This window comes from Marmota flaviventris, chromosome 6 (assembly GCF_047511675.1).
Source record: "Marmota flaviventris isolate mMarFla1 chromosome 6, mMarFla1.hap1, whole genome shotgun sequence".
Lineage (NCBI taxonomy): Eukaryota > Metazoa > Chordata > Mammalia > Rodentia > Sciuridae > Marmota > Marmota flaviventris.
In genome coordinates, this window is record NC_092503.1 from 9,016,498 (window position 1) to 9,044,437 (window position 27,940).

The 27,940-nt window shown below is 38.3% G+C and overlaps 1 protein-coding gene and 1 pseudogene across 2 annotated transcripts in view; one reads left to right on the forward strand and one right to left on the reverse strand.

Moving 5' to 3' along the window:
* Positions 1-27,940, forward strand: part of Serac1 (serine active site containing 1) — a 63,084-nt gene that overhangs the window by 21,411 nt on the left and 13,733 nt on the right. The window contains exons 7-13 of one of the 2 annotated variants that reach the window (XM_027939480.2): positions 591-712; positions 1,997-2,125; positions 18,423-18,536; positions 20,635-20,797; positions 24,850-25,000; positions 26,366-26,507; positions 27,699-27,793. In XM_027939480.2, coding sequence (XP_027795281.1) covers positions 591-712; positions 1,997-2,125; positions 18,423-18,536; positions 20,635-20,797; positions 24,850-25,000; positions 26,366-26,507; positions 27,699-27,793 — 916 coding nt within the window. The remainder of the gene's footprint in view (positions 1-590; positions 713-1,996; positions 2,126-18,422; positions 18,537-20,634; positions 20,798-24,849; positions 25,001-26,365; positions 26,508-27,698; positions 27,794-27,940) is intronic. The other variant, XM_071612879.1, reaches the window with a different exon arrangement.
* Positions 19,600-19,700, reverse strand: LOC114096107 (U6 spliceosomal RNA; annotated as a pseudogene).

Genomic DNA, 27,940 nt, shown 5'->3' on the forward strand with positions numbered 1-27,940 from the left:
CTTTAATGCAACTTGTGTTTTATGTAGTGATCAAATAGTTTTTTTTTTTTTTTTTTGGTCATACTGGGCATTGAACCCAGGGCCTCACGTATGCTAGGCAAGTGCTCTGCTACTGAGCTACACTCTCAGCCATTTTTATTATTTTAAAATCTTGGAACAGGATCCCCCTTAACTGCCTAGGTTGGCCTCAAACTTGTGATCCTCCTCCCTCTGCCTCCTGAGTAGCTGGGATTATAAGTGTATACTACTGTCCTGGCTTAAAAACAGCTCTTGAATGCTGGAATTATTAAAAAAGAAGAACCTATACTGATTCTAACTTACCAATTTTTATGTTTGAGCTTTATTTTTTCCAAAAAATTAGCTGAATCATGACCTGGTCCCCAGATAAATGTTAAAGGGAATTGTGAGATCTGTTGTGGAAATGTTGTGTAATCAGGCATTGAAAATGAGAAAAAATACTTGGGAAATTTTTTATTATAAACCTGTAGAAAAGTTTAAAAATGGGTGCTTTAAAGTAGTTTGTTCATTTAGTTCTTGTGACAATGATAGGTACTTTGGGTGTTTACAAAAAAAATCTCCTTTTACAACAGATTATCAGTATAGAATAATCGCTCAGGCCTGTGATGCTAGGACTCTTATTGGTTTGGCACGAAGTAAAGAGAGTGATCTTCGCTTTTTTCTCCCACCGCCTCCTTTGCCATCTTTAAAAGAAGTAAGTAAATAATATAATCCAGAGTGAAAAACACCTTAACATATTATCTTCTCTGTGGATGCAAAATAAACTTTAAAAAAGTAGTTGTTAGCTAATTTTCACAAGCAAGTAAACTAGGATGTCAAACTGAATGTTAGTTTTCATATGAAATTTGATTCCTCCAGATGGGCTGTTCTTTCAAGATAATTTTCTATCTTTGGAGATGGGGAGCCACTACACCATTAAATGACTTCATATTGATATCTATGAGTCAGTCCCTTGATCTGAGTTTGCCATATGTAGATCAGGTTTTCTCAGATTTAACTGTTGATATTTTGGGCCAGGCTGTATTTTGAAGCAGGCTGTATACCTTGTAGAAGGTTTAACAGCATCTCTGGACTCCATTCCTTAGACACCAACAGCACCCCCTCGTCCAAGTTGGAACAACTAAAAATGTCTCCAGACATTGCTAAGTATTTCCTGGGGGTGGGGGAGTCCTGGGTTGAGAGCCTCTGTTTTGAACATGGATAAACATGTTTGTTTGGGTTGGTCTCACTGTTACCCAGTCTGTTTTTGAACTTGTGGGCTTAAGTGGTCTTCATGCCTCAGTTTCCCAAGTAGCTGGGACCAGAAGTTCATGCCACTACTCCTGACTTAAAGTATGTTTAAATGAAACTCTTAGAAGCTTCTATGTAAGCTGTCAGTTCTTAAAAAATAGAAAAGTGAATATGTAAGATATTAATTAAAAGGGAAAATGAGATAGTAAAGAATTTTGGATTTAAAAAGCAATCACTGGGGCTGGGGTTGTGGCAGAGCACTCGCCTAGCACGCATGAGGCACTGGGTTCAATCCTCAGCACCACATAAAAATGAAATAAAGATATTGTGTGTCCACCTATAACTAAAATAAATAGTTTAAAAAAAGCAATCACTGGTTAGAAAGGGTATAATCATTTAAATTTTTTTTTAATTTTCAAAAATTTTGTTTATTTATTTATTTATTTATTTTGAGTCAAGATGTCAGAAAGCCTCTGAGGTGAAAGTTGAGAGTTAATAATTTGCAATACGTCTTTCAGATGCAGTAGCAGACAGGAAAGTATAGAATTCAAAATTAAGTGTTTACCTGGGTGGGTAAGTGTTTTCAAGTCTAAAAGCACTAATTTATCTCTGCTAATATATAATATAGTATATATGTATATATTTGTGTGTTTTTTGTTTTTTTTTTTGTATTTTGACTTCGATTCTTTGAGGTTTCTTTATACTCAGCTGTTGAGTTTGTTTATATTTTCTTTTCCTTTTATTTCAGGATTCTTCCATTGAAGAAGAACTCAGACAGTTGCTGGCTTCTTTACCTCAAACAGAAGTAGATGAGTGTATCCAGTATTTTACATCCTTGGCCCTTAGTGAAAGCAGCCAAAGTCTGGCTGCTCAGAAGGTTTGCTCATTTATTCATTCAGGAAATAATTTTTAGTTCTTACTCCTTCTAACGTATTGTGCCAGGACTAGTTCTTAGAACCTTAGAACAGCCATTTGCCCAGTTACTGAATAAATAGACTGACTTCTGGTTTGTGCTATGCATTGGGCCAGATGTCAGGGATAACAGAGAGTCAAGTAAATAAACAGTTACAGAAGCATGCAAGAGAGGTACAGGTTTTCAGGCCTGGTGGCACTGTAATCCTGTAATCCCAGTGAATCAGGAGCTGAAACAGGGGGATTGCAAGTTCAGGGCCAGCGTGAGCAACTTAATGAGACCCTGTCTCAAAATAAAATGTAAAAAGGGATGTAGCTCAGTGGTAGAGGGTGTAGATTTTTTGCAGAACACATTTTTCCCTGTATTGGAGGGAAAAAAAGGAAAAGGGGTGCTTGTATAATTTCACTTTTGGGGGGAATCCATTCCTGTTTGTGCTGGCATTAGCTCTCCCTTATGATGGATTGTTTCTTTACATGGGCTGAGCCTTTTGACTGAGTTTACTTTTGACCAAAGTGTTTGTTTCCTGTGGGACTTCCAGGCACCATTATAGATGTGTCCCTATAGAGCTGTTTTGTGTTGGTTCTCCTGGGTGCCCCAGGAGTTTCACTTTTATAGAACTAGATCTTTATTTATTTATTTTTATTTTTTTGTACTGGGGATTGAACTCAGGGGCACTTGGCCACTGAGCCACATCCCCAGCCTTATTTTATTTAGAGACAGGGTCTCACTGAGTTGCTTAGCACCTCACTTTTGCTGAGGCTGGCTTTGAACTCATGATCCTTCTGCCTAAGCCTCCTGAGCTGCTGGGATAACAGGCATGCACCACCATTCCCAACTAGGACTAGATCTTTATGTTCATTTCTTAGTTTGGAACTTCTGTGGCACTGATGTAGTATAAATTCAGATTTATCATGGTCTTAGGATTGTGATTTTTTGCAGAACACATTTTCCCCACCCAAATCCCTGAGCAACAACTGGCTTTCTTGTTGCTTTCATGGGCAGGAGGGAAGAGTTTTTCCACACCCCCTGTTGGAGAGGAGGCAGCTATTCAGGGCCTTTCTTTGTGCAGAAATCTCAAATCGAGCTCTGACAGAATGAGACCTCAGTGTGTTCAGATCCCATCTCCAGAGCCGCCCTTTCCCTTGATCACCTCCTTTGCCTTGTGTTGACTTTAGTTCTACCCCATCCTTTCTTTTTTTCTTTAGAGCTTGTCTAAAGAATGTTTAAAATAATTTTTTTATACTTTATCAAACATCCTATATGCATGTGGTGAGAGGGTCCAATAGAAGCTGAGAATGCTGTCTTGCTGGGTCCAGGAGGCTTTCTTTTCACATCTGTATCAACTCATAGCACTCATACCTTTTTTTCTTTTGTAATGTTTTTTTGTAGTTGTAGATTGACAGAATGCCTTTATTTATTATTCTTATTTTTTAATGTAATGGTAAGGATCAAACCCAGTGCCTCACACACGCTGGGCAAGTGCTCTACTCCTAAGCTGCATACCTCTTGACTAGAGCATGTAGCAAGCTCCTTACCTGTCTCTTCAGTTCTTTTTCCTCCCTACAATCAAAGGGATTTTTTTTTTTTTTTTTTTTTTTTTTGAGACAGGGTCTTGCTCTGTTGCCTAGGCTGGTTTCAAACTCCTAGGCTCAAGTGATCTTCTGCCTCAGCCTCCTGAGTAACTTGAGACCACAGGTGCACTGAGCTTTTAAAGAGAGATCTTTTTAAAAAACATTAGTTAAGACAGGTGGTGCGGCTCAGGGATAGAGCACTTGTACAGCATAGGTCAGACCCTGGGTTTGATCTCTAGCACCAGAAAAAAATAAAACAGATTATGTCGTGCCCCCGTGTAAGTCCTCTAGTGGTTTCCCATTATGTGTTAAATTCAAGCTCTGTATGTTTTGTGCTGATGATAGTGGACCCTTGTCTGCCAGTGTGGCTGCTCCCAGGGATAGAGCTGAGATTGATAGGAGGATGCCAGGAGGCGATTACAAGACATAAAGTTGTAGCGGCAAGGATGTGAAGACCCAAGGAGAGTCTGACACAGGGAGGAGAACAGAGCTTCGCTGAAGGTCAGTCAGGTCAGAGCTCTCACAGTACTTCCAGGGGCACCCAACTCCCCTGGAGATGGAAAAGTCACCCTGATGCAGATTTTCATGTTGTCCCCCTCTGCTTCTTGTGCTCCTAATGTTTCAGCTGTGGGCCGTTCACTAGATCCACAACCAGCACGAAACCTCCCAGCACAATCCCACGGTCGTCTTCCTTATATGTCCAAGGAGGGTGTCCTGGATGTGGCGTCCTAAACAACCTCCTACTTCAGGCCCATCTGAGGCTGTCGCTGAATCCCAGTCTTCTTGTGCTCTCATCTCAGTATTTTTTAAATAAAATCTTACATCTCTAGGAGAAAAATAAATAGCCATCGCTATTACTCTAATAACGATGTAATCTACTCAAAGAGGCCAATTTGCTTTATCAGTAAAACAAATCATAGTATTCTATATTCTTTCAGTGGAATGACTTTATCTTTTTCTCATTTTCCCTTTTATGAAAAATTAGGGACGCATCAATATGTAGTCTAGTATACTTTGTATAATTTCCCCTTTGGGGCCAGGTCTAGAATCACTCCAGTGAATTCTAACCAGTGTTATTTTTTATGCTCAAGATGCCATTGCCTGGTCATGACAGCCCTTCCTTGGGGCTGATCTCCTTAACCTTTTAATTCCATTCATGAGGTGCCTGTGAAAGTACCTTTGTTTTCTGACAGTAAGCTGTCTCTGGCTCTCGCTCCTCCCTACCCTGTAACATGTATGGGCTACTTTTTCAAGGAGATCTGGTTCTTCTTAGTGGAAGGTAGAGTACAGAATCCATCACTAGAAGGACATCTTGCATGGTTGTACATGAGGGTAAAGCAGGTAGACTGGGGCCTCAGACAGCCAAGTAACAGGGCAAAGCAATGATCTTTTTCTTAAAAGGCCTTAAATCCATGATGATATTTCCTCTTGAACTAGTGTTTTTTTGTTTGTTTGTTTTTTATGGTGCTGGGGATTTAACCCAGGACCTTGTACATATGAGGCAAGCACTCTACCAACTGAGCCTATATCCCCCAGCCCTGAACCAGTTTTTTTTTTTTAAATAACAGTTTTATTGAGATATAATTCACATACCATAAATTACCTATTTGTTTATTTATTTGGTTCTGTGAATTGAACCCACAGGTATTTTTATTTCTTTGGTTCTGGGAATTGAACCCATTGAGCTATATCCCCAGCCTGTTTTTATTTTTATTTTGGGACAGGCTTGTGCTAGATTGCTTAGGGTTTTCTTACATTTCTGAGGTTACCTTAAATTTGCAATCCTCCTGCCTCAGCCTCCCATGTTAGTGGGATTATAGGTGTACTACACCATGCCCATCCATACAATCCTTTTAAAATACACAATTCATTGGATTTTACTATACTCATGGAGTTGTGCAGTCATCATAATTTAATCCAGCATGTTATAATCATCTGAGGAAGAAGACCAGTACCCATCAACATTCACTCTCCACTCCCTTCCTCCTCACTCTGTAACCACTGATCTCTTCCATCTGTGATCTGCCTATTGTATTTCATGTAATGGAATCACCTCATGTGTGACCTTTTGCCTACACACCACTCTGTTGGGTGTCCTCTAATTCAACTCAGTTTTGATACTGTCTACCTGGAGATAGCATAAACCCATAGGTTGAGAGCTCTGCCCTGCGACTGCCCTTACCTCAGATGCCAACCACAAGCTGCAGGTTGTTACCTGCACTTCTGATTGACTCTTTAGACATTGGGTTCCCATGAACTCTTCCTTCAGGTCTGATTAATTTGCTAGGATGGTTATAGAACACAAACACTTATACTCACCAATTTATTATAAAGGACACGAGAGAATAGTCAGATGGAAGGGATGCCAAGGGCACGGGGTGGGAAGGAGCACAGAGTATCCATGCCTTCTGCACACCCCTCAGGAAGCACCACATGTTCTGAACCCTGTCCTTTTGGGGTTTTATGGAGGCTCATTATATTGGCACAATTGACAACATGATTGGCTGCAGGTGATGGGCCCAATCTTTAAGCCCCTCTCTCTCCCAAAGGTTTGGGTTTGGCTGCTGAAACTCCCAACCCTCTAATGCTACCTTGGTCTTTTTGGTTACTAGCCCCTTCCTGAAGCTATATGGGGACCCTAGCCACCAGTCATCTCATTAGCATACAAAGGTACTCTTCTCACTCTGGAGATTCCAAGAGTTTTAGGAGCTGTCTCTCAGGAACCAGGGCAGAGACCAAATGTGTATTTTTTATTATTTCCCAATATCAACATTCTCGTACAAGTTGTTTGTTTGTTTTTGTTTTTTTAAGTCAGGGTCTCACTAAGTTGCCCAGTCTGGCCTTGAACTTGCAATTCTCCTGTCTCATTCTCCTGAGTAGCTGGAACTGTAGGCAGGTGCCACCATAACCAGCTCAACATTTTAAATTTTGAAGAAGTTAGATTTATACATTTTTTTCTTTTGTTATTTGTGCTCAAGAATGGGCCTGTTATTCTCAGTAGTTTCTTACCTAAATCTATGTTTCCCTTTTTATTCGCAGGCTCTCCTTTTCATCTGGAAGCCAGGGAAAATTTTGGCAGGCCCTGTTTAACACTTGATAGTTTGGGCATGGCCATGTCCAGGCTATTTATAGACAGGGTCATGATGGGGACTTGGGTGCTCTGCTGTGCTCTGCTGCAGCCCCTCTGCTACATTCCCATGCCATTCCCTGATTCCTCACCTGGTTACTGGGTGGTTAGTATTCCTCTACCTTTTATAAGGTTCTGTTTTTACATTTCCTAACATTTTCCAAGTGAAAAGAGAGAAAGTGCTTTAATGCCACTGTGCCACTTTACCCAAAAGTCATAGCTTCAGCCCCTTTTCTAACCCCTTCCCCTACCCATCTCATTTGGCTCATTTTAAAGATTTTTCACTAGCAGACTGATGTCTGAAAAAGTAATTCATGACTTTTTTTAAAATTATTTTTTTAGTTGTAGGTGACACAATACTTTTATTTATGTGGTACTGAGGATCGAACCCTGGACCTTACACATGAGAGACGAGTGCTCTATCAATGAGCCACAGCCCCAGCCCTCATATGACCATTTTTTTAATTGATTTTATTATTTTTTAAAAATACATGACAACAGTGGAATGCATTACAATCCTTATTACATATATAGAGCACAATTTTTCATATCTCTGTATATAAAGTATGTTCATGTCAATTTATGCCATTATACATGTACTTTTTTTTTTGCATTACAATTCTCAATACACATATATACTACAATTTTTCTTATCTCTGTTTGTATATAAGGTATGTTGACACCCAATTCAAGTCTTCATGCATGTACTTTGTATAATGATGACCATCACATTCCACCATCCTTGCTAATCCCCTTCCCCCTTCCTTTCCCTCCCATGCCTCTTCCGATCTAGAATTAATCTAATCCTCCCATACTCTCCCTCCCTACCTCACTGTGAATCACCCCCCTTATATCAGGGAAAACATTCGGCATTTGTTTTTTGGGGATTGGCTGACTTCTCCAATGCCATCCATTTACCTGCAAATGCCATTATTTTGTTCTTTTTTAATGTTGAGTAATATTCCATCGTGTATAAATGCCACAATTTTTTTATGCATTCATCCACTGAAGGCCATCTAGATTGACCCCACAGTTTAGCTATTGTGAATTGTGGTGCTGTAAACATTGATGTGGCTGTGTCCCTGTAGTATTCTTTTTTAAGTCCTTTGGGTATAGTCTGAGAAGAGGAATAGCTGGGTCAAATGGTGGTTCCATTCCCAGATTTCCAAGGAATACTGCTTTCCAAATTGGCTGCACCAAATTTGCAATCCCACCAGCAATGTATGAGTGTACCTTTTTCCCTACATCCTCACCAACAGTTGTTGTTGTTTGTCTTCATAATAGCTGCTATTCTGACTGGAGTGAGATGATATCTTAGAATAGTTTTGATTTGCATTTCTCTGATTGCTAGAGGTGAGCATTTTTTCATATATTTGTTGGTTGATTTTATATCCTCTTCTGAGAAGTGTCTGTTCTGGTACTTGGCCCATTTATTGATTGGGTTATTTGTTTTTTTGGTGCTTAGCTTCTTGAGTTCTTTATATACCCTAGAGATTAGTGCTCTATCTGATGTGTGAGGGGTAAAAATTTGCTCCCAGGATGTAGACTCTCTATTTATCTCACAGATTGTTTCTTTTGCTGAGAAAAAACTTTTTAGTTTGAATCCATCCCATTTATTGATTCTTATTTTTAATTCTTGTGCAGTAGGAGTCTTATTAAGGAAGTTGGGCTTAATCCCACATGATGAAGATTAGGGCCTACTTTTTCTTCTATTAGATGCAGAGTCTCTGGTTTAATTCCTAGGTCCTTGATCCATTTTCAGTTAAGTTTTGTGCATGGTGAAAGATAGGGGTTCAATTTCATTTTGTTGCATATGGATTTCCAGTTTTCCCAGCACCATTTGTTGAAGGTGCTATCTTTTCTCCAGTGCATGTTTTGGGCACCTTTGTTTAATATAAGATAATTGTAATTTTGTGGGTTAGTCTCTGAGTCCTGTAATCTGTACCATTGGTTTACTGGCCTGTTTTGGTGCCAGTACTATGCAGTGGTAGCGCACTTGCCTAGCACACATGAGGCACTGGGTTCAATCCTAAGCACCACATAAAAATGAAATAAAGATATTGTGTGTCTACCTACAACTAAAAATTAAATATTAAAAAAAAAAAAAGAATATGATCCAGGGCTGGGGTTATGGCTCAGTGATAGAATGTTTGCTTAGCATGCATGAGGCACTGGGTTTGACCCCCAGCACCACATTAATATAAATAAATAAATAAATAAACAAACAAAATAAAGGTATTAAAAAAATAACAATATGATCCAAGAACTAGAGTAGGATTAAGCATTGCATGTTTTGATCTTGTCTCTTTAGTCGCGTATCTGGGAAATTTCTTCAGCATTAATTTCCATCTCATCCCTGTCTTTGAGGAGTGGTTTATAGAACGCCCTTCAGTCTAGTGTCTTACACTTCTCTATGATTAGGTTCAGATGTGCATTTATTACAGGGATATGACCCTGGTGGTTTTGTATCCTCCTCAGTGCATCACATTCAGAAGCCCATGATGCCAGTTCCTCCCCCTGTTGCAGATGTTAACTTTGTCCAGTTGGTTAAAGTGACATCTGCCAGATTTCTCTGCTTTAATGTTAATGTTTTTATATTTGTAATGAATATGAGATCTGTAGAGAAAGGAGATACTTTGAGACTATGAGATTTTTCTGTGCTTCAAACTTCCAGCCCGTGGTCTTAGTATCACCCTTGTATGGGGAAAAAAAATAGTGCTTTTTCTCCATTTGGATTATTTCTTACTCACAAGTTAGTATTCTACTGTAAGGAAAAGCTTTCCCTCCTTATTCATCCTTCCATTTTTCTTGCATTCTTAGTTTCTTATCCTTATAGGCTCATACATTATTATATTGATTTGCTAGAGATGATGATATTTAGAATATCCCATATTTGGCTGAGGGAGGAGCCCTTTCAGGTTGGCTCCATGTCTTTTGGAATATCTGTGTTATTTTTGGAGTACTCCTTATTTTTTGGATCATTTTAAACATTTCTTGCTGTGGTACTGGGATCAGTTTATTCTTAAAGAAATTCTAGTTCATTTTAGGTCTGGTTGAATTTAGAAGCCAAGCTCTGGGGTAGGTAAGCTCATTGCTAATAATGTTGCTTTTAGACCCTTTCAGTGGAAGGAGCTGGGGAAAGTGGAAGCTTTATATGTCTCAATTTAATATGTAAATTTTACGTTTTAATTGTATATCAGTGTGAATGCTTTTATGCTTAGCTGAATAAGACCATGAAAATATAGACTAATATGCTCATGTATTGATCTCAAATAGTTATTACTAGGGAATTCTGAAAAGCAGTGTAGATTCTGGATCATCAGTATGAGAAAATGCAACTTCTCTGTCTGATAATTGACATTCAAAGGAATAATAAATTATAATGACCTTATCAGATGGCTGTGACAAATGTGATGTGATATGAAAATATCTGTGCTTTCTACTGCTGACAGAGTCACACCTGTGGTTTATTGAAGTCAGAGTCCAGGTTGCCATCTGGATGCTTGGAGTCAGTCACCTTGTCCCCGTGTACAGTCTCCCTAAGAGGACCTTACGTGCCTGAAGGAACAACTGGGAACCAGAAGCATAACCATTATGAATGGAGATTTATTTATTTATTTTTAGTTGTGGTTGGACACAATACCTTTGTTTTATTTGTTTATTTTTATGTGGTGCTGAGGATCAAACCCAGCACCTGGCACATGCTAGCTAGCGCTCCACCACTGAGCCACAACCCCAGCCCCAGAGATTTATTTTTGATGTTATTGTCAATCTGTCTGGAGTCTGGAGAACAGTGGATAGGGTGCATCAAGAGGGTTTCCCATCACAAGGCTTTTAGGGGCTTGGTGTAAGAATGGTCCAGCTAAAATCTTGTGGTCCAGAATTATCAGGTGTCCCTTACTGTACACACAGAACAGATGTGGGGGTTTTTAGCCCTCTGTTTCCTCCTGACCTGCGGGAGAGATGGGGAAAGCACGCCCGAGACCAGGACTAGCCAAGAAAGGCAAAGGTCGACTGGCCTCCGGCACCCAGCCCTCCCTCGCCCTCCCTCACCGTAGGACTATCAGAAGGGCCAAGGAGATCAGTCAAAGCAGGATCTCCCTTATTGAGAAAACCCACACAGCTAATGTAATGTACAGGATCCAATCAGGATAAAGGTCAGCAGGGTGGGGAGAGTTCATTTACATCCATCCTACAGGCCATAATGGGAGGGGGGTGCCCCCGGAAGGGTTCTGAGCCTATCCTAAATGTCATCTGATTTTTCGTCACCACCCACAGCACCGCCTCCTGGCTGATTGCCAGGCGCCATCTTAGCCACACGTGGCCCCAGGACCGGGAAGCAGGTAGCAAGTTAGCAAGTTAGGTTTCCTCTTTTCTGATGCAACATGCCCCACATGTTACATCATGCCCTACAAACAGGTATGCTTCATATATATAGATATATATGAAGCATACCTGTTCATATATAGGGACACCTGACTGTTTGACCCCTCCCTGCACCATACAGAGCCCTCCATGAACTCAGGGTCTGGTTTCTAGAGTCCTCTACAGAGGAGGAAGGAGCCAGGACAGAGGGAGGGAAAGTAGGTGGAGGGGAGGGGACGTGGAACTGGAAGAGGACCTGTGGCCTGGGGTAGGTGTAAGTGGCTTCACAGGAAGTTAACCCCTGTAACTTCCTAGAATCTCTAAGAAATTAGCTTAGTCTTTAGGGTCTGAAGTCCTTTTATGAAGATTTGCTTCTGATGTGGATCTCCGTAAACATAGCGTGTATGATGGTAGAGTTAAGACCCAGCAGACAATTTAAGGATGGAGATTTCTTTCCTCCTCCTCCTCCTTTTTTTTTTTTTTTTAATTAGTGCTTTAAAGTTATAATAGTAGTTGGGTTTATCCTGACAAACTCATACATGCACAGAATTTGATTTCAGTTCATGATGTTCTCCCTTTTCCTTTCGTCTTCTCTCCCCTTTACCATTCTCCTTCCTCTACTCTCCTAGAGTTTTCACTGATCTATTTATTTATATTTGATTGGTTCTTTTTACTTATGCATAAAGGTGAGGTTCCCTGCAGTGTATTTCTATATGCACATAACATGATTTTTTAAGCATTCATTCTGTCTTATCTTCTTTTACCCATCCCTTCACTCTGCCTTTCAATCTCCTCTTCTACATTACTGATCTTCCCTTTATCTTTTTTTTAGAAGTTATTCTTTTTAAAAAAATAAATTTATTTATTTATATGTGGTACTGAGGATCGAACCCAGCACCTTGCCCGTGGTAGGCATGCACTCTACCATTGAGCCATGACCCCAGCCCTCTTCCCTTTATCTTTATGATGGCCTATCTTTCCCTCCCCGTTCCTTTATTTTACTCTGGCTTCCACGTATAAGAGAAAACATTTGACCTTTGAGTTTCTGAGTTTGGCTTATTTCACTTAACATGATATTCTCCATTTCCATCTCTTTGCTGGCAAATGCCATAGTTTCATTCTTCTTTATGGTTGAGTTGAACTCCATTATGTATATACATCAGCATTTTTTTTGTTGGCAATGTTTTCTTTAATTCTTTTTAGATATATATAACAGTAGAGTGTATTTTGATGTATTATATATACATGGAGTATAATTTATTCTAATTAGGATCCCATTTTTGTGATTGAGCGTAATGTGGAGTTACACTGGTTGTGTATTCATATATGAAATAGGAAAGTTATGTCTGATTCATTCTACTCTTTTTCCTATTCCCAACCCCTGACCCATCCCTTCATTCTCGTTTGTCTAATCCAATGAACTTCTGTTCTCCCCCTCCCCATTATTGTGTGTTAGTATCTGCATGTCAGAGAGAACATTTGGACTTTGGGTTTTTGAGATTGGCTTATTTCACTTAGCATGATATTCTCCAACTCCATCCATTTACTGGTACATGCCATAATTTTATTCTTCTTTATAGCTGAGTAATATTCCACTGTATATATATACCACATTTTCTTTATCCATTTATCTGTTGAAGGCCCTTAGGTTACTTCCATAGCTTAGCTATAGTGAACTGAATTGCTATAAATATTGATGTGGCCAAATCATTGTAGTATGCTGACTTTAAGTCCTTTGGGCACCAATTTGCAGTCCTACCAGCAACATATGAGTGTACCTTTTCCCCACATCCTCACTGATATTTTTTATTACTTGTATTCCTTATAATTGCCATTCTGACTGGAGTGAGATGAAATCTTAGAGTAGTTTTGATTTCATTTCTCTAATTACTAGAGATGTTGAACATTTTTTTATATATTTATTGAGTGATCATATTTCATCTTTTGTGAAGTGTCTCTGTTCAGTTCCTTTGCCCATTTATTGATTGGGTTATTAACTGTTTTGGTGTTAAGTTTTTTGAGTTCTTTATATCCTGGAGATTAATGCTTTATCTGAGGGGTAGGTGGCAAAGATTTTTCCCTCATTCTGTAGGCTCTCTCTTGATTGTTTCCTTTGCTGACTCCCAGTTCAATGCATTCATTCATCTATTGGTGGGCACCTGGGTTGATTCCATAATTTAGCTATTGTGAATTGTGCTGCAGTAAGTATTGAGGTGGCTTTATTGCTATGCTGACTTTAGATCTTTGGGGAAAATACCAAGAATTGGGAAAGCTAAGTGATATGATGCTATGGATGGAGGTTTCTTGAATGCCAGAGGATGTGGAAACCTGCATAAAGACATAAATGTTTACGCAGAATGTGAGGCTGTGAGCTTGCTTTCAGATAGATGGGCAGGCTTCCTTGCTTTTCCAAGTTCCTGCATGCAACCTGTGCAGTTCAAGGAATGAACACACCACTGTCATCCTCATAACCCCCAGCCCTGACTCTGGCTATGGGTGAATCTGCTCATTTCGAAGTGCTTTTTTCCTAGAAGTGTAGACCTACCTCTCAACTGTCATACCTCTCAACTGCCTTCGCCTTGGCTGGCTTGAGCTTTATGTCTTCACTGCCTTCTGACCTGTTCTTCCCACTCTCCCTTGTGCTCACTGTGCTTCTGCCACCTGGCCTCCTCTCCATTCCTTGAACTTGCTGACTGTGTAGCTCCCTGTGCTCTCTCTGTCTGGAACCCCATGCCTCTGGGTACATGTCACATGCTGCCTCCCTATCAGCCTGCAGATTCAGCAAGGAAGCTCCTCCGAGAGCTTCCTCGTATCTCAAATGTCCATTGCTTATAGTGCCCTTCATAGCATGATTCCCATTCTTTATTTATATTTTCATTTGCTTGCTTATTTATTTAATTCTCTCCCAGTAGTCAGTAACCTCCCCAGTACCAAGTACAGAATTTCACACCTAATATTTCCTCATAAGTATACATCAAATAAAGAGCCATAATATTGCTAAAAGAGCTAGATCGGCCCAGATTTATATGTAGCTTAAATAAATAACGAGTGTGATATTTCCATTATTAATCAAAGTACTTTTACATGACAAAAATAAAAGTAATCCTAAAGATTATGCTTAACTGGACTTAGATTATGTGGTAAGAAGACATCCATTTAATGTATTAAATCATTCTGCTGTTAAAAACTTGTTGACAAGTGAAAAATACCCTGTTAAATCAAAGTGACATTGAGACTCATTTTGAGGATCATAATTTTTAAAATTTCTACATAAAGTACTTGGACATACCTATGATTGATATATAATATAGATATAAGTGCTTTAGTACCTACTTGGTTGATGTTTTCTCTTATACTTTAGTAAGCTGTTTTTAAATTTTTATACCTTACCCTTCATTGTGAACATTCACTCTTCAGCTTTTCCTATGCATTTCTTTAATCCTTAATTCATTTTTTTTGGTTGCATCTAGAATTTGATATAGCATTTCTTAAATCTTTATGAATTTATTTACTCCTGTTATATTTTAATCCAGTGATAAAGTAGCAGTTGTATGTGTGTTTTCATGTTAGGAGTTAGAATGCAGTCCACATAGCCATCCCAGGACCGAGCACCTCTACATTCCTCCCTTTTGCCCATGCTTACTGCCACACAACCTGCCAGCTCACCAGTTTGCCAACAGCAACAGTGGAATTGGAATTGCACTGTTATTTCACGCCACAGAAATGATCAAGAAAAACTAAAATCCTGCATGTTTTTCTTTACCTTGGCTCCTTTCTTTCCTTGGGGTATTTAGTGTAGAAAGCAGTCAGGTGATTTTAGTATACAAAGTGGGGAGAAAGGTTTGGGGGAGTCAGGTTTTTTTTTTTTTAATTTTCCCTGTGTTTCTGGGAATTGAACTCAGGACCGTGGACATGCTAGGATGTGTTGATAAATCTTTAAAACATACATACACACACACACACACACACACCCTTATGGTGGCTGGAGGTATAACTCAGTGGTAGAGTACTTGCCTTGCAGGCTCACTGGCCTGGGTTTGATCCCTAGCACCCCCCAAAAAAAATCCCATCCCCCCAAATCTTCCAATCCAATATTTATCATTATCTCTGTCAGAGAAGAGAATGACTTTCAATGAGCTAGTCTCTTCACAATTACTTAATTGAATAAGTGTGAATTTTTTTACCTGCAAGCATGTAATCTTGGAAAAAAACATATACTATATTGGAGAAGAAGACATGAATAGAAATTACAAAGTGGCCCAAAATTCCTTTGAACATTTAATTTAGTTGGTTTGCTGAGACATGAACATTATGAACTATCTCAAAATGCAGAATTTTTTTTTTAAATTGTTTCTTTTCAGTTGTACTTGACAGTAGAATCCATTTTGATAATATACAAGCATGGAATATATCTTATTCTAATTAGGACACCATTCTGTGAGTGTACACGATGGTAGGATTCACTTAGGTGTTTTCATATTTGTACGTAGGAAAATTGTTAGATTTATTTTACTGTCTTTCCTATTCCTATCCTCCTCTCTCCACATTCCATTGTGTATATATACCACATTTTCTTTATCCATTTATCTGTTGAAGGACACCTAGGTTGGCTCCATAGCTTCGCTATTGTGAAAATACAGAATCTTAAAGATGTTTTTTTTTCTTTCTTTTTTGGTACTGGGGATTGAACTCAGGGATACTCAACCACTGAGCCACATCCCCAGCCCTATTTTGTATTTTATTTAGAGATAGGGTCTTACTGAGTAGCTCAGCACCTTGCCATTGCTGAGGCTAACTTTGAGCTCATGACCTTCCTGCCTCCCCAAGCCACTGGGATTATAGGCATGCGCCACCGCGCCCAGCCAAAGATATTATTTTCTATAGAAAACATTGGACTTTATGTATGCATTTGTTTTGAGGTGGGGGAGTGGTTTTGGGAATTGAACCTAAGGGTGCTGTACCACTGAGCCAGACCCCCAGCCCTTTTTATTTTATTTTGAGACATAGTCTCGCTAAGTTGCTGAGGCTGGTCTTGAACTTTCCATCCTGTCTCAGCCTGCTGAGTATTCCTGGTGTATGCCACCACATCCAGCTCTATAGGTATTTTTGAAAGGCATTATCTTGTAATTGTCAGCACGTGGTCTGTATGCACACAGTTATGATCCTTAGTTCAAGGTGAAGGATTTCAAAAAGAGATTCAGTAAGTCTTCTTTTAATCTCTTCCATCTCTCATACCGTAACCCATCCTCCCTCTCTCCCTCTCTCTCTCTCTCTCTCTCTCTCTCTCACACACACACACACACACACACACACACTTTTACATAAATGGTACAACACATGGCACACACTGTTCTAAACATACTTTTTCCTATATAGGGTTTTCTTGGAGATTGGTATATATCAATATGTGAAGATACTCAAAATTTTTATACCTAAAACTGCACCATAATTTATTTAACTGAACCCCTGTTGATGGATATTGGATGATTTCAGTCTTTTTTAAATTTTTTTTTTTTAGTTGTAAATGGACATGATACTTTTATTTATTTATTATTTTTGGTGCTGAGGATCAAACCCAGTGCCTCACACATGCCAGGCAAGTGCTCTACCACTGAGCCCTAGCCTAGCCTGGTTTCAGTCTTTTGTTCTTCTGAACAGGGCTTCAGGGAAAAAGCTTTGTGTCTTTCATTTTGCCCATGTGTATTTGGTCAGGATAAATGGTTAAAAGGCATGGGCACTTGTCATTTTGATGGCTGATGTCCAGTTGTTCTGTCAAGTTACGCCATTGATATTATTAGCTGCAGGGTAATAAGGGTGCCTTCCCCTCCAGAACCTTACCCATCTGGTGGATGAAAATGTTTTTCAGTGTCTTTTCAGTTGGTGTGCCTGTTGTGACCAATGTTGAACACTGTTTCATATTTTAAAGGCATTGTATTTCTTTTCCTATGAGCATTCTGTTTGATCCTTGGCCTATTTCCATGCCATGTGTTGGTCTGTTTCACACTGATTACAGGAGAGTGTTGCATATTAAGACAGTCCTTGATCTGTGGTAAGATTGGAAATTATCCTTTAATTTTTTTTCTCTCTGTTTTAATATCTACTAGGAATAATGCTCAGTACTCTTCTGTTTTGTAATTATCCTAATTATTTTTCCATATGAACTTGAATTTGAACTTGGGAAGAATTAAAACATCAATGACCATTATCATCATAGTCATTATTTTTAATTTGCCTGATAATGCTTTTACTTTTAAAAAAAATTTATTATTAGATTTTCAGTAGATTTGTTAGCATGTCCTGGACAATAACATATTCTATGAATTACTGGGTTCTGAAATAGATAACACTAGAACTTTATGATCAGTCCTGAACCTTTCTTACTTGATAAAGAATTAGTAACACAGCCACATCAATGTTTATAGCAGATCAATTCACAATAGCTAAACTGTGGAAGCAACCTAGATGCCCTTCAATAAATGAATGGATAAAGAAACTGTGGTATATATACACAATGAAATATTACTCAGCATTAAAAGAGAATGGAATTATGGCATTTGCAGGTAAATGGATGGAGTTGGAGAATATCATGCTAAGCGAAGTAAGCCAATCCCCCAAAACCAAATGCCGAATGTTCTCTCTTATAAGTGGATGCTGATCCATAAAGGGGGTGGGGTGGGGAGGGGGGAGCATGGGAAAAATGGAGGAACTTTGATTGAACAAAGGAGAGGAAAGGTTGGGGAGGGGCATGGGGCAGGAAAAACAGTAGAATGAAATGGACATCATTACCCTAAGTACATGTATGACTGGACATATGGTGTGAGGCTACATCTTGTACAACCAGAGAACTGAAAAGTTGTGCTACAATTGTATACAATGAATCAAAATTCATTCTGCTGCATATATACCTAATTAAAATAAATAAATTAATCTAAAAGAATTAATTGCTAATCTTTACATTTTCCGATCAAAGGACAAAGAGGAAAGAATGGGAAAGGATGCAAAAATTGTTCTCTTCTGGGATAATTCCCTGTGTTTGCTATTCTAATAAGCAACATAAGTTTATATAAAGTTTCCAAAATATCTTGAGTTCTTTACATGTTAGAATTTTCTAATACTGTATATAGTTCAGAGATTTATTTTTGTTAATCAAAAAATATTGGTCACATTTTAGTAAAAATTTCAATTATCTTAATTTCAGGGTGGTTTATGGTGTTTTGGAGGAAATGGACTTCCTTATGCTGAAAGTTTTGGAGAAGTTCCTTCAGCTACAGTGGAAACGTTCTGTTTAGAAGCTATAGTAAAACATTCAGAGGTAACTTGCATTTTCAAAATGTGGTTTACCTTTTATGGTTACATTGAAAAAAATTTGTAGATTAGTTCATAGAAGGAAAATAATCTTCCTTTATTCTAAAAGGTTAAAATTTTTTTCATTTGTTTTATACTTCTTATTTTCCTATTCTAATTTAGAATTAATAACCATAATTTAATACCAGTGCATGAATGTAATTTTTTGCTAGATATTTCTAAAGATTTTTAATTGTGTATAAAGCAAGCAACCCATTGTCTAAATGTGGCATTTGCCTTTGATTATGTTGTCTTCTATTGCCATTCTCTGGTTTTTCACACATATCACCATATAATTTCCATTAGAATATCTGTCAGAGACTTGGAATATGGGGGGGGGGGAGAAGGAACTCTTAGATGATCATACATGTGAATTATAACTGTAGCACATAGCAATGATTGTTTAAAAGTTTTTAATTTGTTTTAGTTGCAGATGGACACAATACCTTTATTTTATTTATTTATTTTTATGTGGTGCTGAGGATCGAACCCAGTGCCCCACAGGTGCTGACAAGTGTTCCACCACTGAGCCACAACCCCAGCCCATATATCAATGATTTAAAAACCTTTTGGCATTATGGAACCTTTCTGTCATGATCACAGTTTTTGTTATTTTGTTTTCTATTTTGGATAAGGAATATTTTTATGTTCCCAGGCTGGTCTTCAACTTGTAAGCTCAAACAATCCTCCTGCCTCAGCCTCCCAAATAGTGGGGCCTACAGGCATGATTATGGTTAAATTTAATTTAATTTTTAAAGAAGCTTTTTTTTATTATTAGAGCTTTATGGTTATACATAATTGTTGGGTATATGAAATGAGCTGGATGCGGTGGCACATGCTTGTAATCCCAGTGTCTTAGGAGGCTGAGGCAGGAGGATCATGAGTTCAAAGCCAGCCTCAGCAATGGCGAGGTACTAAGCAACTCAGGGAGACTCTGTCTCTAAATAAAATACAAAATGGGGCTGGGGATGTGGCTCAGTGGTCGAGTGCCCCCGAGTTCAATCCCTGATACTGATACCAAAAAAAAAAAAAAAAAAAAGGAATGCTTCATGAATTTGCATGTCTTTCTTGCTCAGGGGCCATGCTAATCTTCTCTGTATGGTTCCAATTTCAGTGTTTATTTTCCCAAAGTGAGCACTGGTGGTTTAATTTTTAAAAGAATAAAGCAACAAACCTGTAATGTTCTTGTTGACTATAATGATGTGGTCAGGTCTGTTACTTTACCTATATATACACATTTCCTTTGGTTTTCTTTCTCTTTTATCCATTAAAGTTTCAAGTCCCTTTATTTTTACATGACTCCTCCCCCTCCTCTGTTTTGATACTAGACACTGATCCAGGGGTGCTTCACCACTAGGCTAAATTGCCAGTCTTTATTTATTCATTTATTTTATTTTGAGTCAGGATCTTGCTAAGTTGCTGAGGGTCTCTTTTAAGTTGCTGAGGCTGAACTCCAGCTTGTGATCCTTCTACCTCAGCTTCCCAAATTGCTGGGATTATAGGCACATTCCACACGTCAGGCTACTTGATCTTTCTCTGTAAACATGTTTTCAACTCCTGAGTTTTGGGATAGCTCCATTGCTGTGGGCATTTTGGAGAGTAGTGTGTAGGTGTGCACATCTGTATGATTTGTGTTAATCGTATTTGCGAAAGCAAAATCTGTCTGCTTGCACAGAGGACTATTTCCTGTTATCAGGTGGCAGATTTCTCAAGATTAGTGAATCATTTTAAGATAGTTTCAAGCCAGAGCATCAAAATAAATTGAAACAATTTTGTATAATGACATCGTCATAGGGTTACAAACAAGAGCTAAGCATAATAACTGTAAGAATATTAGATTTTTAAAATTTTTTTTAATTTAAAAAAATGAGAATTTTAGATGCCCTGGTGAGATGTGTCTTGTTGGGAGTGTTTCATTGATTTTGAGGTAGTAAGCAGATCAGAAGTTTGAGTAGTCTGCCACTTTGTCCTGGAGTAGGAGCCACCTGGCTCTGTCATTTTGCTGTGTCATCTTGTATAATGAATTGTGCAACATAGAGTAACCTTTCATTAATTTCCTATGCTAGATACCCACACATTGTGATAAAATCGAAGCCAGTGGAGGCTTGCAGCTGCTTCAGAGGCTGTACCAACTTCACAGGGACTGCCCAAAAGTGCAGAGAAATATAATGCGGATCATTGGAAACATGGCTTTGAATGAGCATCTTTTTTCTACTATTGTCCACTCAGGTAATGTCAGTATTATATGCTGAGTATTTTTTTTTTTTTTTTTTTTGAGAGAGAGAGAGAGAGAGAGAGAATTTTTTTAATATTTATTTTTTAGTTTTCGGCGGATACAACATCTTTGTTTGTATGTGGTGCTGAGGATCGAACCCGGGCCACACGCATGCCAGGCGAACGCGCTACCGCTTGAGCCACATCCCCAGCCCCTGAGTATTTTTTTGTCCAGTCCTTGGTGCTCCCATTACTTCCTCTTGTGGTACATTACTTTTTCAAGAGACTTTATGAGTCCTTAGAGCATGTTATTTTGGTAAGGACAAGGAATTTCTTGAGATTGCAGATAATCCACATCTAAGGTAATCAATGTACACAGTCACAGGAGAGCAGGTTTGCTATGGTCTCTGTTTAATTGTTTATATAATTTTTAATGTGACTTGGTTAACCAAGAGGAATAATCAAACCAAAAGGAGGTCACTGTAGGGTAGAAAATTAGTGTATTTTCCCCCTGGCAACTAATAACCCATCCACGGGGAGCTAACTTAAGACCAGGAAAATATACTGCTCCTTGTAATTTCTGCCTGAGTCAGCCTTCACCTTGACTAGAAGATGATGATTTTCCAGGTCTAGCTGTCCTCTCTGTGTGCTTTTCAGCATTTGGCATTCTACAGGAGGGAGAGCCCTTCTTTCCCTCTCCTTCCTCCCTCCCTCCCCATCAGTTGGGCACAGGGATTCCTTTTTTTATGTTGGGGTTTGAACCAAGGAATGCTTTACCACTGAGCTCTACCCCAGCATTTTTTTTTTTTTTAATTTTGAACCAGGGTTTTGCTAAATTTCTAAGTCTGGTTTCAGATTTGTAGTCCTTCTCCCTCAGCCTCCCTAGTATTTGGAACGACAGGTGTGCACCACTGCCTCTGGCTATTGTGAGATTTTTTTTTTTTTTTTTGTGGTGCTAAGGATTGAACCAGAGCCTTGTGCATGCGAGGCAAGCACTCTACCAACTAAGCTACATCCCCAGCCCTATTGTGAGATTCTTGACACTGTAATTTACATTCTCTGCTAAAGTATGTTATAGACTTTGTGATAATTGTTATTATTTGTAATAGTTGTCTTAGTTCATTTTCTGCTACTATGATAGAATACCTGAGGCTGGGTAATTTATAAAGAACAGAAATTTATTTCTCACAGTTCTGGAGACTAGAAAGTCGAAGATCAAGGTGCTGGCATTTGGTGTCTGGTGAGGGCCTTCTTGCTGCATCCTTACACAATAGAAGGTGAAAAGGGAAGGCTGCAAGGCAGTCTAACATGGCACAAAGCCCTTTTTTTAAAGGCCTTAATCCCATTTGTGAGTTTATTTGAAGGATGCTTATACCATTTGGCCTAATAATAATAATAATGCTTCTTGGACCCACTCCTGTCTAAAAACCCATGGATGTTCTTAAACATTTTGTATAAGAATATTTATTGGAGTTTTTTGTATGGGTGTGGAAAAACTGAAAATAACCTGAATGTCTGCCACTGGGAACAATGGTTACATAATCAACAGTACTCACACTGAATGCTGCAGTTACAAAGAATAAAGTTTATGTATGTGCAGAGCATGCCAGGACATTGCTGAAGTACCAATACAGCCACAGAACAGGAGGGATAGTATGATTTCATGTAGGTAAAATAATGCATCAAGAGAGAGTGACATTGGTGAATGAGATGGACATCATTACTCCAGGTACATGTCCGATTGCATGAATGGTGTGACCCTACTCTGGGTACAACCAGAGAAGTAAAAAATTGTGCCCCATTTGTGTGTAATGAATCAAAGCATTTCTGCTGTCATGTATAACTGATTAGAACAAATAAATACATTTTTAAAAACTCAAAAAAATTTTAATACATTTTCCAGAATAAAATCATACAATTTTTATATCTTTCATTACAAACAAAGGATGACATTGTATGTGTATAAGTTACAGGCATATGATTGCTTTTTTTGGGGGGGTACTGGGAATTGTACCCAGGGGCATTTAATCACTGAGCCACATTCCCAGACTTTTTTATTTTTTACTTTTGAGACAGGACCTTGCTAAATTGTTGAGGCTGGCTTTGAATTTGCAATTGTCCTGCCTTAGCCTCCCAAGCTTCTGGGATTACAGGCGTGTGCCACTGTGCCTGGCATATGATTGACATTTTTGAAAAGTTTAGAAGGGTGTCCACCAAAGTCTTAACCTTGGTTACTTTGAGGATATAAATGAAATTGGGAAATAATGAGAGTTACTTAATAACTGCATTAAAGCAGGACTTTCATCATTGAATACTCCTTTTAATTCTTTCTTTTTTTTTTTTGAGGGGTGTTGGTGCTGGGGATTGAACCTAGGGCCTTGCATATGCTAGGCAAATACTCTACCACTGAGCCACATCCCCTATTTATTTACTTATTTATTTTTACATTTAATGTATTCAGTGTTATGTAGTTTAAAAACTAAATTTTCAAGAAAAAATTTCTAAGGGGCAGTTGATATTTTATAAGAGTGTCTCTGGCACTGTGACTGAGAAGTGCCATAGAAAAGACATGAGCCATACTTCTTGTGTAATTCTTGTGACTCCATTAAAAATAAAGCCACATTTTATACATTCCAATAATATAATCTTATGTCTCTATACATAGAATTTTAAAACAGATATTCTGTTGTTATCAATTTTTTGGCAGATTTTTGAAGAGGAATTTTCTGACATTATAAATTTGAATACTGTTAAAGACTTATAGGATCTCAAACTCCTTTTGAATTATTAAATGCCATCTTCTCCTCATCCGTCATCACACTAATTCTCAACACTGTTGTCATGGAGAGTGGGAACAGGAAATAGAACAACTGTCAGCTAGTGAGTGGCACTGGCCTGCTCAAAGGCCCAGGATTTCACACACATAAGCTAAAGCCTTCCTCCAGCTCTGTGATGCAAAATAATGTGACTGAGGTTCCACAGCACAGAAGCCAAGAGCAGAGATTTAAGCCCAAGTCTTTTTGATCTCAGGGACCATGTTCTTCTTTACCTTACATGTATAAATAATATATAAATGGGTTTCATTATCAGTACTTAGAAAACTGATGTATTAGAAACATTAAACCTACCTTTTGCACACAGCCTTCTTTTATTCCAGCTCTCTCCTAAGAGGTTACAAATGTTCATGAGTTTGGTACACTGTATCTTTGCAGATCTTCGTATGTTTTTGTGTGTATGTGTGTGTATACATGTACGTGAAGGTTTATTTTTTAATTTTTTGGTGGTGCTGGGGTTGGAACTAAGGTCCTCAGTAATGCTAGGCAGAAAAAAATACTCTATCTCTGAGCTACACTCACAGCCCCTATGGAGTTAAAAATAAAACAAAACCAAAAACTAAATGTAGTCATGGTGTAGAGAATGCTGTCCATGCCTTTTCTGTTTGCCTTTGTGTGTGTGTGTGTGGGGGGGGGGTACTAGGGTTTCAACCCAAGGGTACTCTGTACTGAATTACATCCCCAGCCGTTTTTATTTTGAGGAAAGGTCTTGCTTAATTTTCCAGGCTAGACTTGAACTTGGGGTCCTCCTGCCTCCATCTCATGAGTTGCTTGGATTACAGACATGTGTCACCATGTCCTGATTCTGTTTTGCCTCCTTTTAAAAAATCAGTTTTTCTTCCAAACTCTAGATTTTACAAGATTTACATAACAAATTCATTGTCTCCTAGTTGTATGAAAACTAGTTCTTATTGTTGCTGATGACAGTGAAATAAGTAATATTTACCAATTGAATTTTAGTAATTCTTACTAAAAGAAAAACACCACAGTATTTTGTCCCCTTTGGTAATCACCATTTGTTGAAATTTTCTACACAGAAAAAATGGCTATTGCATCTCGGGTTCCTTCTTTTAAATCCCTCAAAGGATCTGTGGTTGGGGTTGTCTGTGGACTCAGAGGCTCTTAGGGCAGAATGGAGCTGGAGTGGTTGGGACGGATACCAGGGTGGAGACCTCTCCTTCCAGTCTGAGATGAACTTGCCTCAGTATTTAGGAGGTCTGTTCTTTTTACCAGGCTGGGTTTCCATAATGGCAGAAGCCTTGAAATCTCCCCACATTATGGAATCCTCACATGCTGCCAGAACTCTGGCTAACCTAGACAGAGAAACTGTACAAGAGAGATACCAGGATGGCGTGTACGTGCTCCATCCCCAGTACCGGACGAGGTGAGCAAGCAGAACAGTTGCTTTATCCCCTTTGGTAACATAAAGTCAGAGGGCTTAAATTTTAAATTCTGCATAATTTAGATAAGTTAAATACTTTATAAGTAAGTCAAATACTATAGTTACTAAAGCTGTTTGTTCATAATAACCTCAGAGGAGTTGAAGGTTGTCTAAAAGCACAAAAACTATTAATTTCACAAAGGGCTTACCTTCAGTGAGGTGCTCACCTGTTAGAATGTGTGGCACTTACACTTTGGAATGTCATTTCAAGTCATTTTCATTTAGATCTGAGTTAATAACTGATTTGAATTGGAGAAGTCAGTCTGAATAGGAAGGACATTAGACGTTATTGGAGAATCTGGGTCTGGAATTCCAGGGTCTGGAGAAAGTGTGTGCTAGGTATCAAAACATGCGTGGAAAGAGTAAGTCATAATAAATTTGACTCCTTGTATTCCTTAGGTTATTGCTGGTCACTATTGCCAATTATATCCTTGCTGAGACAATAAGTATAGAAAGGTTTGCAATGAAAAAAGTACATGTCTTGGATTTTCATAGGGTGCTTTGAAAAAAAAACTCAGAAAATAGCTCCAAATTTTTTAATTTAAAAAGTGGATTGCCAGGTTAATTCCAATTTGCAGATAACATGATAATATATTTTGTGTATATGTTATATAATTGTGTATGTACTATAAATATTTTTCAACTAACATACCATCTATAATTTTAATATTTTAATATAGCCAAAGAAAATATCTTTGCTCTCCTTCTGATAACATTTATTTATTTTCCTTTATAAAATTTTGAAATCTCTTTAATGTATACTTTTTAAAAAAATTTTTTTAGTTATAGATGGACACAGTATCTTTATTTTATTTGTTTATTATTATTATTTGTTTTATGTGGTGCCAGGTATCAAACCCAGTGCCTCATGCAAGCTAAGCAAGTGGTCTACCACTGAGCCGCAACCCCAGCTCATGACTTATAAATGTAATTTATTTATTTATTATTATTATTTTTAAAAATGTATATAACATACATTTTTCAATCTTTATTTTATTTTTATGTGGTGCTGAGAATCGAACCCAGTGCCTCATGCATGCTAGGCGAGTGCGCTACCACTTGAGCCACGTCCCCAGCCCCCATAAATATAATTTATAAGTCAGCATGCTCTCTGTGTTTTTGCCAAAACTCCTAGGATTCATTCCTCAGCAACCCTGTACTTATAAAACTTGATATAATGAAATTTTATTTTATGTCATGTGAAGCTGTTGAAGCACCATCCACAGAGAATGCAGTGTCATTTCTTACCATAGCAATAATACATTTATTCTGCTTTTTTTTTTTTCTTTTAACTCTCTCCCCTCTTAGTCAGCCCATTAAAGCTGATGTCCTTTTTATTCATGGCCTTATGGGAGCAGCATTCAAGACCTGGCGCCAGCAGGACAGTGAACGGATTCTGATTGAAAAGACTTTGGAAGATGAAGACAGGTACACCACATGCTGGCCCAAGGTAAAGAAGTCGCAGCTCTGTCCCCACACTAAAGCATGCTCTGTTTCCACATTGGTGTGACTGGTTTCCTTTTCTCTCTCTCTCTCTCTCTGTCTCTCATATGTACACATACACATACATACATAGATGCATACATACATACATATACATATAATATATATATATATATATATATATATATATATATATATATATATATATATATTTTAGTTATAGATGGACACAATACCTTCATTTTTATGTGGTGCTAAGGATTGAACCCAGTGCCTTCCACATGCAAGGTGAGCACTCTACCACTGGCCTACAACTCCAGCCCTCCTTTTCTCTTTTTATTGGGATATTTTTCCCATGCAGATCTTCTTTTCCTTACGGATACCTGTAGACTATTACATTAACAGCTGGACTTGTGACCTAAGTTGGATAATTTCTGTTTAGGATGCAGTCTGAGGCTCTGAAGGAATATTCCATACATAAAATAGAGGCAAGAACAAAATAATTCAATTTCACTGAAGCATAATATGAAAATTAATAAAACCATAATTGTATTTGTAGTAGCCAATTTTTTGATCTTAATAATTATAAAACTAGAAATAGTAAGTATTTTGAGTAGAATAGTAACTCTATTTTGCATTTGTTTGATATTATTCCTTCCAAAGATCCTCAGTTCCACTAGGAATGATCTCCATGTGTGTGTGGGTCATTTCCAGGGCTTTGCTCCACTGCTTCTCACTCACTTTCACAGGACTTAGCAAGTAGAAAGAATGTTTTGCTCTCTCTGGTGACACTGAAGTCTGGAGATGACCATCAATCCAGGATCTCCAGTGACTATCATTAGTATTTTTGAATTCTTAGGTCCAAATGCTTACCGTTGGGCTATACAGTCTTTCTACTAAATCCTTTTGAAAGCCAGTTGGATCTAGACTTCAAAAACAAGCCTAGCTTTTGGCTGTAGCAGATTTAAATTGAGAATAATCTCCAACAGCGCCCTTCATTGGCCTTATACTATAAATATGGATACCATTTTGTGACCAGAGATATAAAAAGATAAAGATAGTCACCTTCAAACTTTATTCAAATGTCATCTTTAATTACTCCATTGTGAGAGTCCTCTAATGATAAATTTCAATTGCTAGGAAGTAACCGAGTTTTGGAAATGCAGGCATTTTCTTATGTACCTTTCTGTTTACTTAGACGTGGTTGGCAAGAGACTGTCCTGCTCTGCGAATTATATCTGTGGAGTATGACACCACCCTTAGTGACTGGAGAGCTGGGTGCCCTGCAGAAAGGTAACTTTGTGGGGGACGTTTAGACTGGAAGGATGGGGAAGGGCTCAGGCTACAAGTGGGTCCTTTGGGATGGGAAGTGATTTTTCTTTTGATGACACAGCAGGGCAGGATTTTTTCTCTTTTTTCTTTCTTTCTTTTTTTTTTTTT